This window comes from Populus euphratica, unplaced genomic scaffold (genome assembly GCF_000495115.2).
Source record: "Populus euphratica unplaced genomic scaffold, PopEup_1.0 scaffold411.1, whole genome shotgun sequence".
Classification (NCBI taxonomy): domain Eukaryota; kingdom Viridiplantae; phylum Streptophyta; class Magnoliopsida; order Malpighiales; family Salicaceae; genus Populus; species Populus euphratica.
Genome location: NW_011500297.1, coordinates 140,930 through 154,961, shown reverse-complemented (window position 1 = coordinate 154,961; position 14,032 = coordinate 140,930). Strand labels below are relative to the sequence as shown.

Here is a 14,032-nt window from a genome sequence, read left to right as displayed (position 1 = left end):
AATCACTAATTTATTCTCATAGAATGTAAAGCAACTTTATGGACTACTGGACAACATAGTATCAAATAACAATCCCATATTCACTAGTAAGTTTTAAGGAGAGTTATTCCAAGTTCAAGGGGTTAAGTTACTAATGTCCCAACATACTACCCCCAAACTAATGGTCAGACAGAAGCAACCAACAAAACATTAGAAAGGTATTTAAGATGTTATATAGGGAATAATCCTAAGACTTGATCAATCTGGCTGATAATGGCTGAATATCACTATAATACCAGTTATCATACCTTTTTTAAATCCACCCTATTTGAAGTAACCTATGGTTATCTACCCCTAAGCCTTACTAATTATACCCCAAGGTTAACCAAAACTTAAGTAGAAGAGGAACAACTACAATAACGGACATAAAAAATTGCAAAAATTAAGCATAACTTAGCTCAAACGCAATAGAGATAAAAGAAACAGGTAGACAAATAAAGAAAAAAGATCTAATTTAAAAAGGGTGAATGAGTTTACCTCCGACTCCAGCCATTAAAAAAATAGTCAAGCATGCTAAGAAACAAGGATGAGAAATTAGCATATAAATACTTCGAGCCATTCAAGATCTTAAAAAAGGTAAGATCAATGGCTTACCAGTTAGATCTTCCCAAGGAAGCTCGAATTCACAGTATGTTCTACATCTCATTTATGAAGAAATAGGTCAAGAAAGGTACCATTCCTGGACCAAGACTGCCAAATTTTGAGACCAAATAGAAGTCTCAACAAGGGCCTGTAGAGATCTTTGATAGAAAAGCCAATTCTCAAGAAGAAAGGTGAGAGGAAAGGTGTTGTTAAGGTGGGAACAACAACTTAAAGAAGATATTGTCTGGGTTGAAGAAGCATGGTTAAAACATTCTTACCCTTACTTTAAAGGCAAAGTTTTCTAAAAGGAGGAATGTTGTAGTAGTCCAGCGGCAGGGTCATGAAGGAGTATCCTTTGGGTTCTAGAAAGAAGAGGAAAGTGATAGGCAGATCAAAATACCTGCAAGAAAATAGATAAGGTGAGTACATATAGGGTTAGGATGGGATAAAACAACTTACATGGAAGGCTGGGAGAGAAGCGGCCTCACTAGCTGACAGCTAGTAAAAAGATTCAATTTCAATCGCAATAACGTTTAGTTAAGAGAAAGGATCAACATGCAAATCATATAAAGAACCTAGCAGGCGAACCTCATCTTAAATTCAAAATTTAAACTCCCAAATGATGATAATAAAAAAAGAAAAGAAAGGTGGTAGAGAGGCAAGAAATTGTTTTGTCGCAAATCATATTCACCCAAGAAAGCCCACGCTACCTTGAAGTTATCCAAAAATTTAGCTAGTGTTTACTTTTATTTTAAATTGTCCTTTCTACTATGTTCTTTAATTTCAATCTCCGCAAACTTTTATTTGTAAGCCTAGGATTAAGGGAAAAGACTTATCAAGATTCATTAAACGGAATAAATTCTATTTTCTTTTTATAACAACAACTCGAACTCATTTCATAAAATCTATTTGAAGCCTTATCACTCCCAATAAGACACATACAAGATTCCATGTTAATATTTAATGTAATAAAAAAATACCAATGTTATAGGTATGTGTTTTAAATATTATTATTTTTTAATTAAAAATTTATAAAAATAATATTTATATTTAATAAAATAAATTAAAAAATATTTGAATACATGAACTGAGAACTAAATTTTCTTAAAAAAGTAAAAACAAATGCATATGCAAATAATTAACACTAATTGCTATTTTTAATTTTGATATTTTTATTTATTTTATCTTAGAGGTTGATTTAAGCTAAACAAATGTTTTTTTTTTTTTTTATAAATATATCATACAAATACAATTTATCTATATAAAATATCAAAAGAAAAAGATAAAGTTATATCACAACAATCTCTTTTAAAGATTATAATATTATAAAAAATTAAAAAATAAACACTATTAGATTATTAATTGAAAATTAAAATAAAAAATTTATGCATGGTAAAAAAATAAAAAAGGGTATTAATTAAAATTAAAAAACAATCAAGATTTAATAAAAAAAATAAAAGAGACTTATGCTCCATGCGTGCCTGGGGTTAGAATCCCAAGCGCGACGCGTAGGTTGCTTTGGAATGCCAAGCCTGATGCCTCGGGTGCTTTATCATCGCATTCATTATGTTTTTTTTTTTACACTATATTATCGGTCGTTTGCTAAGAGATTGGGTGTCACTTTTTATAATTTTGTTGATCAATTTTTATGATGGAAAAATTAGAATCTAAATTTTTTTATAGAAAAAAATAAATTTTAATTTATTTAAAAAGCTAAATATATATAATAAATATTATTATAATATAACTAATATATCAATTTAAAACACTTATAAATTTATTGCTAAATACAAAATTACATCATATAAAAAATTATCACTAGGTCCTATTTTTTAAAAAAACATTTTAATATTTTTTCTTAAATTATATTTATTGATATAAAAAACCTTTTATAATAATTAGAATGTCACAAACCAACAATTTTCTTATTATTTCATATTTTCAAACCACTTTATTTCTTTTATCCTAAACCTAATAATTAAAAAAACTAAATAAAATAAAATTTTTATTTAAAATAAAAAATATAAAATTTTAGGATTGGATGGTCACACATTTTTTTGTTGTTTTATTAGTTCCTTCTTTTAATTTGGAATTTCTACTATAATCTAAAACTTCATCTTAAATAATTAGATTCTAAAAGAATTAATTAAAAAATTCCAAAAAAAATGAGAAAAAGCTGCTGCACAGAATTTTTTTAGAAATTTAGAAAATTTTTAGTTTTCAATTAATTTCTTTATAATTTTAAAATATATCACAAATAAAATTTTAAAATATATTATTTTAATATATTTTAAAATAAATTACATTTTATAAAACAACTACGACAGTGAGAGTCACTGACTTGTTACTTTCCCAAGAAGAATCGTTTCCCTCCATTGCCTCTCTCTCCACAGCGAGCATTGACGGGCAGCAGAGAAAGAGAAGAGCCGGTGTATCTTCTCTAGCTCGCTTCTTCTCCAAAAAAAAACTATCTGGGTACGATTTCTTCTCATCTTCTTTTACGCGATTATCTGGGTACGATTTCTTCTCAAGCTCGGTTCGACTTTAAACTCCATTTTACCTTTTGCTTATTTTTTTTTTAAAAGATTCTGGCCTGGTTTTGCTTGAATCACAGTGTCTTGCGTGGGAATTTTTCCTATTTTGCTCTGCATTGCTCTTTATTGCTGTGATTATGCCGGTGTTGGTGTTTCTCTTGCTACTGCGTATTTTGTTAGCTAGAAATTGTTTATTTATAGTGAAACTATTGATTTTGAAAGTAATTTGTCTGTGCTTCTGTTTTGCTAGTATTGTTATTCCTTTTTATTAATTTTTTTTTAAATTAACAGCAATGTGTTCTTCTCGTTTTCTTCCGCATGTAATTCTCTACTCTTTTTTGTGTTGATTTGGTAGAATTTCTTTTTGCATGCCATTGTGGCTCTGATTCAATATCTATTTTATTCTGAGATTTTTTTTTGTGTTTTTGTTTTTGTTCTTGTGGCTGAGAGATTTTGCTTTTCTTTTTTCTAAAATTCGTGTATGATTATTACGGAAATGGGTACTTTAATTGCTTATTTATTTATTTAACTCATGTTTTATATTAATCTTATGATTGCGGGCAGCGAAATACTTGTCTATTTCTGTTGCTGTGCTTTTACTTTAGTGCTGACATTAGTATCTTGGCCCTTTTCAATTTGTTCTTCCGCTGGAGCTGTTATGGCCTATCTCTTTTCTTTTCTTTTCTTTTTTAATCCTTCTTGCGTTTGAGGTGTTCATCATCTTCTAGATATTTCATTATGCCTCTCATTTTACAAAATACAGTGGCCTCTCATTTTTATTTTTATTGTTTTGATTTTTTTAATACGTCTTGTTTGTGTCAATGCTGAAATTTAATGTGTACTGTACAGTTTGAGAAAATGTTACTGCAGTGTTCATATAGTAATGCTTTTTGAATCTTAATCTTCCACTGCTGTTGCATAAATGTATGCTTCAGGTTGTTGGTTCAACCAAAAGATGGAGAAAATATCAGGTGGATCTCCACCCCCACCTCCTCCACTGTCAGTACCAGCAAACATGAACCCAGAATTGGTTGAAGTTCCTCGGCATCCAGAACGATCAGCCATTCCTAAATATTCTATGATCAGTAGGCGAGGGGTTGGGACTAGTGGGCATCACATATCTTTACTCACCAACCACTTTAAAGTTTCTGTCAATGTTCCAGATACAGTATTTTACCAGTATTTTGTATGTTTACCATATTTTTTCTCTTATGTTCTCATGGATTCCCCATCTTGTTGTTCTGAAACTTAGTGTGTGGCATAATTTGCAGGTTTCCATTACCTCAGAAGATAACAGAGCTGTTGAAAGCAAGGGAATTGGGAGGAAACTGATCGATAGGCTTTACCAAACTTATTCCTCAGAATTTGCTGGTAAAAGATTTGCCTATGATGGGGAGAAAAGTTTGTACACTGTGGGCCCTCTTCCACAGAACAAGTCGGAGTTCAGAGTGGTGCTCGAGGAATCTTTTGCAAAACAGTATATGATTTTGCCACAATTCTCTGGTTTTTTTTTTTTTTTTAATCTTTTGTGGTGCTGCATTACATTGCATTCCCTTTGGTGTGGTAGTGAAAGTGGGAGCCCTGGTGGTGGTGAGAGCCCTCCTGCAGCTGTTAAGCGATCAAAGCGCTCTTATCGGTCAAAGACTTTTAAGGTAGAAATAAGCTATGCTGCTAAAATCCCTTTGAAGTCAATAGCCCTTGCTCTCAAAGGAATTGAGATAGACAATAGCACTCAGGATGCACTCAGAGTGCTGGATATTATTTTAAGGCAGCAAGCAGCTAACAGGTTCTATAGTTGCCTTACTTCTCATACTTTCTTTTTCCTTTTATAGCTTGACTATGGTCAGTTGCATAATATTTTTGTTGTGTTATCCCATTCTCTTGAAATGTGAAAAAGGGGGTGCCTTTTGGTTAGGCAGTCGTTCTTTCATGATGATTCAAGGAACTTCAATGATGTGGGAGGTGGTGTAACTGGTGTTAAGGGTTTCCATTCTAGCTTCCGTACCACTCAGGGTGGCTTGTCTCTTAACATGGGTACTCTTTCTGTTCCTTCTTTTGGGTTGTTTTTAGATGATGCTTGAATGAGTCTGAGTTGAGCTGTATATTACAGTTGTAATTTTTAACGGTGTAATCCTTTGTTGTGGACTGTTAATTAATGTTGCTATCATCCTTTTCTTTTCTCTCTTGTAAAGATGTGTCCACTACAATGATCCTAACTCCTGGGCCAGTAATTGATTTTCTGATAGCTAATCAAAATGTCCGGGAACCTCGCTATGTTGATTGGGTGAAGGTAAGAAATTGCTAAACTTAATCCTCAGAATTCAATACTGCTCTTTGTCTGAATCTCAATTTGTGTTAGCTGTAATGTCAGGCCAAAAGGATGTTGAAAAATTTGAGGGTGAAGACGAAGCATAACAACATGGAGTTTAAAATAATTGGTCTGAGTGAGAAACCATGCAATCAACAATAGTATGATCTTCTTTCCGAGTGGCTTTTCCTTATTTTAGCTTCCATTCTCATTAGTTATACCCATGAAAAGAACCTCTAACTTCAACATTATCCTCTGTCATAGTTTTCATATGAAACTGAAAAACAGGGATGGAGCTAATGTTGAAGCACAGATTGTTGATGTTACTGTATATGAGTATTTCACTAAACACTGTGGCATACAACTTGGTTATTCTGCATACCTACCCTGCCTTGATGTTGGTAAACCAAAACGTCCAAACTACCTGCCACTGGAGGTCTGTGAATTTCTTTTGCCCAAGAATTGTTCATAATCTGATACACTTTAAAACCTATCTCACTCTTTAAGATATTCCTTTTCTTTTCACTGTGTTCCAGCTTTGTTCACTTATTTCACTTCAACGGTATAAAAAAGCTTTATCTTCAGTGCAAAGAGCATCTTTGGTTGAAAAATCACGACAAAAGCCTCAGGAAAGAATAAAAACTGTGAATGAAGTAAGTATCCCTTATCACCTGTATGCTTTTCTTATTTGTTATCCTGACTCATCTAAGTCTTCATGTAATCTTTCAGGCCATGAGAAGCTACTGTTATGATGAGGATCCTGTGCTTTCTTCATGTGGTATTTCTATAGAAAAACAAATGACCCAGGTTGATGGCCGCATCCTTGAAACCCCAAAGGTAGCTTTGAGCATTTCTTTCTTTCTCTGTTTTTTTCTTGGGATGTTGGTTGGGGGGGTGGGGGGGTTGAGGCTAAGAAAATTCTTAGTTGGTTCTTGACAATATAATGTGTGTCCATGTAATTCACAGTTGAAGGTTGGTAATAGTGAGGATTGTATCCCGCGAAATGGGAGATGGAACTTTAACAATAAGGTGCTGTTTTGATATCCTGTTACATTATTTTGTCATTTCTGCCTTTTTTTGGGGGTTGGAGGGCATTAACTGAGGTTATCTGATTTAGTAGCTTTTGAATTGTGCTATGCAGACGCTTTTAAACCCCACCAGCATCAGTAAGTGGGCCATTGTCAACTTTTCTGCTCGCTGTGATATTAGTCACATCTCCCGTGAGCTTATCAACTGCGGAAGGAGAAAGGGCATTGTAAGTGAAAACACTTGTTGATTCTGTTCTTCTTTTGATTTCTTTGTTCCATCAACTTTCACTTTTTAAAAATCTCATTTAAAAAATGTACACATCCTTCAAGAATATTGAACGCCCACATACATTAATCGAAGAGGACCAACAATCTAGAAGAGGCAACCCTCTTGCTAGAGTTGAAAGGATGTTTGAGCTGATCAGAGAGAAGCTTCCAGGGCCTCCTGAATTTATTCTTTGTGTATTGGCAGAGAGGAAAAACTCAGATATTTATGGTATGGATTTATCCAGTTTCCTAGACCCCTCTCTCTCCAGCCAACATCCACTGTCATTTGTTGGAGTTAGCTCGTTTAAATTATTTAACCAATTTGTGTTTCCTCTCATTTTGAAGGACCGTGGAAGAAGACAAGTCTCAGTGATTTTGGCATTGTTACACAGTGCATGTCCCCGAATAAGATTAATGATCAATATCTTACAAATGTGCTTCTTAAGATCAATTCTAAGGTATTTATTGGAAAATGTAGCTAACAATATCTTTGTATTTGTGTCTCAAGGATGGTATTGATGTTGCCTTCACTTTTACATAGCTAGGAGGAATAAATTCTCTGTTGGCAATTGAGCACTCCTCACATATTCCATTGATAATGGATACTCCTACAATGATTCTGGGCATGGATGTCTCTCATGGCTCTCCAGGTCGATCAGACATGCCATCAGTGGCTGCGGTAATTCATCCATGATATTCCTTTGTGTCATGTTGACTTCCCAATTTGTTTGGATGGTGCCAAATAGGATGCTGTTGCTGATGTAATTTTCTGGAATTTTGAGGTTGTTGGATCTCGATGCTGGCCACTGATTTCTAGGTACAGAGCATCTGTAAGAACGCAATCTCCTAAGGTGGAGATGATTGATGCTTTGTACAAGCCTTTAGCAAATGGGAATGATGATGGTATAATAAGGTATTACAGATGAGATCCTTGTCTAGACAGTGTCTTTTTTCTTTTTAAAATCTTTTACAGTTATTTGAGATGCCAACTGTATTCATCATGACACTCATGTTTTAGTTTTTGCCAATCCTTTGTTTTTAGAATATCCGTACATCCATTGCTATTTGTCAGCCCATGATCCTAAATATGTCCATAATATGAGAATTTTTTATCTTCTTAGAAATTCAGTTGGTGGTTGATTCCAAACATTTTTAATAAAGGCATCCTCCAATTCTCTCAGATGATGCTTTCATCAGTTTGAAACTATAAAAGAATCAATGGTAGATTTTTTAGCTAAATATGAAAGCAAGCAATTGAATTTCTGCTTGACATTGAATCACCTTGTTGTAGGGAACTACTCGTGGATTTCTTTCAAACAAGCAAGGGGCACAAACCAAAACAAATTATTGTGTTCAGGTATTACTATGTTATTGTGGTAGTGTTTTTTGCGCTTTGTTTACCATGACTAAATAACTAAGATGGTTAGAAAATCTGATATCACCATATTGAAACAATTTCCAGTTATTAACTTGAGCATCCTACATTACTGTTTTTAGTGGTATATAACCAAATGATATTCTTCCAGAATAAAGATTGCAATGTGATTCTTTTAAACATTTTAATTATTGAGCAAACCTTTTATTATTTGTGACATGTTCTTAGTGTTTGCTTGAAGTGTGAACACTGAACCATGGATTTATCATAATATAGTTTTCCTCATTTAGATTTGTGTTCTTTTTTACTGCTATGGCTGGACTTTTTAATTACATCAAGATAATTGTAGCTGTCATCAACCTCTTCAATGCAGCCTTAAAAGAATTACTTTCTTTTCTGGTATGCCCAGTTGTACCAGAGACGCCTTTGAAATTGCATTTCATTTCAGGTTCCCTTGAGAGGACTTGATTAAACAGAGAGGCAAAGAATTATCATTAATGAAGATAGTCTTGTTTTTATTCATGGCTTCACAATGAGATCCGAATACCTTTTTAAGTCTTGCTGTGGTGAGATAGCAGCCTATTTTTCTGTTGGAATCTCTGCATCAAACATCAATCTGTTGCTTTTGACAGATGTTGTGGATTTGTTGTTGGAATTCATTCTTCTTTATGGTGTGTTTTCAAATACTGAAATCTTTAAATCAACGACCTTGTTTCTGTTTAGGGATGGTGTCAGCGAGTCACAATTCAATCAGGTGCTGAATATTGAGCTGGAGCAAATTATCAAGGTTCTGCTACAGTAATATACAGTACTATCTTTTGTAAATAGCTACAGTAATTTTTAGTTTTCAAATAATATGCTTGCATTAAACTTCTAGTATTCAATTTTTTCATGCATTTAAAGTTGATTCTTCTTGATTCCAAAACTGCTCATTCCTAGTCACCTGTATACTCGATCTGTGGTATGTTGTTGCTCATTTACGATGATTTAGATAAATAGAGTTTCTGATTGCAACACAAATCCTCTCAGCATCATTTTTCTGATAGGATTTAGTAAACTTCACAGCTACTTGAATTCTCCACTCTATTCTGCATTCATGGCTTTGGTTCAAGAGCCTGTAATTTCTGGGTTGCCCTTGGATTGCTAACGGGATAAGAAATTTTTGGTTCTTTATTATTATCAGTTTCAAGATTATCAATTTTTGTTACTACAGGCCTATCAACATCTTGGTGAGGTTGACATACCGAAGTTCACAGTAATTGTGGCTCAGAAGAATCACCACACAAAGCTTTTTCAAGCTGGTGGTGGCACTGAAAATGTTCCTCCTGGTCTGACACTTTCTCATACTGTTTATTTTAATGTTTTACAAGGTGCTAGATGTGTTTACTCTCTCCCTCTCTCTTTCTTTCCAGGGACAGTTGTTGACACAAAGATTGTTCATCCTAGAAACTATGATTTCTACATGTGTGCTCATGCAGGCATGATTGTATGTTCTTACTTCATTTGTTCTTCCACGTGGTTGGATAGGTGCTAGGTGGTCATGCATGTCATTAAATGACATATTTGCACATTCTGTTGTCACATATTTATGTTGGTGTCTATTGTTCTTCCTCTCCTTTATTTATTTTTTTTTTTTTTTTTGTCACATATTTATGTTGGTGTCTCTTGTTCTTCCTCTCCTTTTTTTTTTTTTTTTTTTGGGGGGGGGGGTATAAGGTGGTTAAAGCTTGCTGTATATTTCTGAAGCTTAAAGGTCACTAGCCAGTTGATACTAGTCCTCCAAACTGCTGCATTTGCTGCGAGCCTTTATCACTGTGCCCATAATCATAACTCAATATTCCATAATTTTCCTTAATTTTGCATCTCCTTTTTTGACAGGGAACTTCAAGGCCGGCACACTATCATGTCTTGCTGGATGAGATTGGTTTCTCTCCAGATGACTTGCTAAATCTTGTCCACTCTCTTTCATACGTGTAAGCCTTCAATTTTGAATAGCTGCATATCCACTTTGGAAATGTGAAACCATCAATTGACAGGATTGTTATATGATTTTATTTTATGCAGGTATCAAAGGAGTACCACTGCTATTTCGATTGGTAATTTCATCAACCATTCCTTTTTTCGTCTTCAGAAAGGCACACTGATATGAATTTATGCTTCATCACTTCTTATGAACCCATCCTTCTCTTTCTTTTTTTCCCTTACAGTGGCTCCCATATGTTATGCTCACCTGGCTGCAGCACAGATGGGGCAGTTTATGAAGTTTGAGGATTTTTCTGAAACCTCTTCAGGACAGAGAAGCATGACATCAGTTGGAAGTACCCCTGTTCCAGAGCTCCCCAGGTTACATGAAAATGTCGAGGGTTCAATGTTCTTCTGCTGAGGTGCTGCAGAAAGGTTGTTGTAAATACTGCTATCTTGCTTAGCTTTCCTACATTGTAGATACTCGGCAGATAGGAATGTGATTCACTTAGACAAACCCTAGTGATTTTGGTAGGGTGGAGAAATAGGTGTAAGATTCAACAAGCAAGCTTCCAATCGCTTGCAGATAGTAAGTAGTGATGCTAGTCAGTCCAACACTTCAATGAGTTGACATTTTATAGTTTGATCCGCCTCAGTTTCCTGACTGGTAATTGTGCTTAGGTCCCTGGCACTGGCCTTGGAAATTTTGTTGATGATCTGATCAAAGAACTACTTGTATCGAATGAACATTTTTTAAGGGAATTGTTCTTTCAAATTTCTTGCACTCAACCTCATATCTTATGACACCATCGTTTTCAACTTATAATCTTATATTTACTGCCTGTTATTTGCTTACCTTATTAGAAAGGCCCGTAGAGTTTGATTGAGGCACATGATACTTCAATTCTCTATCTTGACAGACCCTTACTGCTATCTCTAACTATATGGACATGCTCGTAGACTTGAGTTGGGTTTTGGATATTGGATTAATTATTGATGTAGATGCAGCTCGTTGTCAACAGTTCTGTGTATAGTTAATGGTCGAACCATTTTGGCCTGGGCCTTGTGTCATTCAGGCGGTCCTCTTAACGAAGCTCAGTGAGTCAGGATATCTTGAGTGCCATGATCTGAAAGACGATGGTCCAAGCTCAAATCTCTGGACTCTGTCCATAAGATCGGCCACATTCAGGCTTTATTTAACCAAATAGCACGGTCACTGAGTGTCTTGGGTTAATGAACATCCAGTGAGGGAATTTTTTTATTCTACTGTGATTCCAGAAGAATTTTCCCTATAATATCAATACGATAACTAAATCCATGCATTCTTAAATCTATTATATATAAAAGTGAATTCATAATATCTTAAAAGTTTAATGAGTAAATTGCTAGCAATATTAAACAATATTACATGTATCATTAATTCTAACATTGTTTACATATCAAAATTAATCCCCAAAAATTACATTGCAAAATAAATTAACAATTCAAGATTATATCTTCCTTTTCTAAAACAAAAAGATATACTAAAAACATTTATTAGTCAGCATGAGATTGATGGTATAAATAAATCACATAATTAATTCATGTAATTCATATAGTTTATTTTTATTAAGTTCAACAACACATTTTTACAAACTAAACATGATTATAAATTGCTCTTTCAAACGAATCTTATGACTTCTCTAAATAATTTTACCAAGTTAGGTGCCTAGATCATCAGTCATAGTGATATCACAAGCATTATCTAAGATAACCAATCAATTAAATTCTTATTCGTTAGACATACTAATGTCACTGATATTAGTCTTGGGTAACTAATCAAATACAAATCTTGGTTGTCATACATATTGAAGTCATTAACCTCATTTAGAATAACTAGTCAAATACTAATTTTTGTCATTAAACAAGCCTATACCACCAGTCTCATTCAGGGTAACTAGTTATTTTTCTTTGTTTTTTCAATGCTCAGGTCATAATTAATATAATTATATAGCATATTTAAAGAAAATTGTATTTATTTAATATAAAAAAATTTAAGAGAATAATTGGTTATGGTGCAAAGCACTTGCTTGATGCTCATATTACTGTTCCTTGTTATTATTCTGATTCAACAACCTCTCTTATATTAATAGAAATACTATTATCATAATAGTCATGTTAACCATCATACATTTTATTTATATTTTCTAAATAAGTTCATATTTTCAAGGCATTCACAAGGAACTCTTAAAATTTCCAATACATTCAAACTTTTATGGCCACATTTATTCTTAAAAGTTTATATATTTAAATCCTTGTTTAACAACAATTTCAAAAGGATTTAATAAACAAATTAGATCCTCTCACCCAAGCCAAGAATTTTATCTAAAAATCCTTTCATAAACAACCATATGTTGTCTTTGATTTTTCATTTTGATAAGCCATTTTAATTTTACTCAAACATATTTAAACATATATTTTCATACTAAAAAAATATATAACTCAACAAGCCTACCCTTTTTCTTTCTAATGTTGCCAAAACTTTAAAGATAGTTTCCTTGAGTTTCCATTCAAGCTTCCTAGTAGTTTAACCATGCAAACACATCCTAAAATCTTTATTTAACACAAATATCACATAAGTTCAAGATTTCATTTCTTTATATTCTCAATTTTGGTCAAACCTAATAATTTAAAAAAAGAATGGAAATTTCTTTCAATTTACCTCATTATCAATTCTTAACACTCCTAATTTTACTCAATTCTTCTCATTCAAGACAATTAAATTAAATGAACTCAATTTTCATTGTCACTCTATTGGCTGAATCTAACATAATAAAGAAAGATCCATTTAAAAAAAAAAAAACATATTATTCTCACATCATCCAACCCCTTTTTTCATGTAATAACATATCATAACACTAATTAATCAATCTCATTCATTCTCCAAAATGGTCTTAAGGTCGAATACATTCAATAATAAAACCATGTGTTTTTCTTCATTTTTCACACAAAACAACCCTCTCCCATACTTCACATATCTCAAATAAACACAATCAAGCATGATTTTCATGTCAATTAACTCAATAATTTTTAATCTTTTTTTTAATTGTTGAACTATGCTTATAAAGGGAAGACATGAGTTTTTTTTTCTTGTAATTTAGGCCTCACTCTCAGATTAAATCCTTTAATTAACAACAATTAACACACATTTTATGTTAATTAAATCAACAAATTCCACCTTCCTACTCAACATTTTGGTTAACACATGTATAAGAAAAAAGTACAAAAACTTCTTTAAATTTCTATGACTCACCCATTAGTAATTCATTTTACCCATAAACCAACACAACCTACACAATTTGCATATCAACTAAATGAAACAAATCCAATTCCTTTATTTAAGATTAGCTCTAACTTTCAAGTTTTAAAATACAAGAATGTAAGAATAACTCAAGTTCTCTTCACTTTTCCCTTTTTTTCATTAAATCCCTTTATAAACCACCCAAATTTCTCTTTTTGGTTATTTAATAACTTTTTTTATCACTCCAATTTAGTTTTTTCTAAGTGACTTTATTAAGAATTGAGAAGAAGAAATCAAAGAACCCTAACCCCTTTTTTCTTCTTGCAAACTATTGGCTATAAAGGTGGGAGGGGATATTTATGTTTAATTTTTTGTTATTTACACATTGACCCTATTTTGTCTTCTATATTTCATTTTATTCCCTCTATTTTTTTTAACAAATCAGTGTTATATTATCTTTTTATTTTATTTAATTTCACTCTTTTTCATCTAATTAAGTTTTCTTAGTTTAATTTAACTCATTTTATCTATAAATTAGATTTTAATATTTTAGTAACTTGGGAAAAATTTTGACCAAGGTTTACATCAGGTCTTTATTAGTGTCCCTTTCATTTAATGAAATGAAAATCTCACCTCTCATCCAATAAGACATGATAT

General features: G+C 32.8%; 1 protein-coding gene across 6 annotated transcripts; it reads left to right on the top strand.

Moving 5' to 3' along the window:
- The first annotated feature begins 2,964 nt into the window (after window positions 1-2,964).
- AGO6 (Argonaute family protein) lies at window positions 2,965-10,884 on the top strand. Of its 6 annotated transcripts, none has more exons than XM_011009457.1 (23): window positions 2,965-3,096; window positions 4,091-4,341; window positions 4,427-4,632; window positions 4,723-4,941; window positions 5,053-5,189; window positions 5,348-5,445; window positions 5,527-5,624; window positions 5,728-5,899; window positions 6,000-6,116; window positions 6,193-6,300; window positions 6,430-6,492; window positions 6,605-6,718; window positions 6,822-6,987; window positions 7,104-7,216; window positions 7,300-7,437; window positions 7,541-7,671; window positions 8,050-8,115; window positions 8,857-8,920; window positions 9,347-9,461; window positions 9,546-9,619; window positions 10,012-10,106; window positions 10,198-10,229; window positions 10,341-10,884. In XM_011009457.1, the coding sequence occupies exons 2-23, from the start codon at window positions 4,111-4,113 to the stop codon at window positions 10,514-10,516; spliced, it is 2,733 nt and encodes a 910-aa protein (XP_011007759.1). In that variant the 5' UTR covers window positions 2,965-3,096; window positions 4,091-4,110; the 3' UTR covers window positions 10,517-10,884. The 6 variants fall into 6 exon arrangements, 3 of the variants coding, with proteins under 3 accessions (XP_011007759.1, XP_011007758.1, XP_011007760.1); XM_011009456.1 differs by having other exon boundaries at window positions 2,965-3,135; XM_011009458.1 differs by having other exon boundaries at window positions 2,965-3,157.
- Window positions 10,885-14,032: the final 3,148 nt, after the last annotated feature.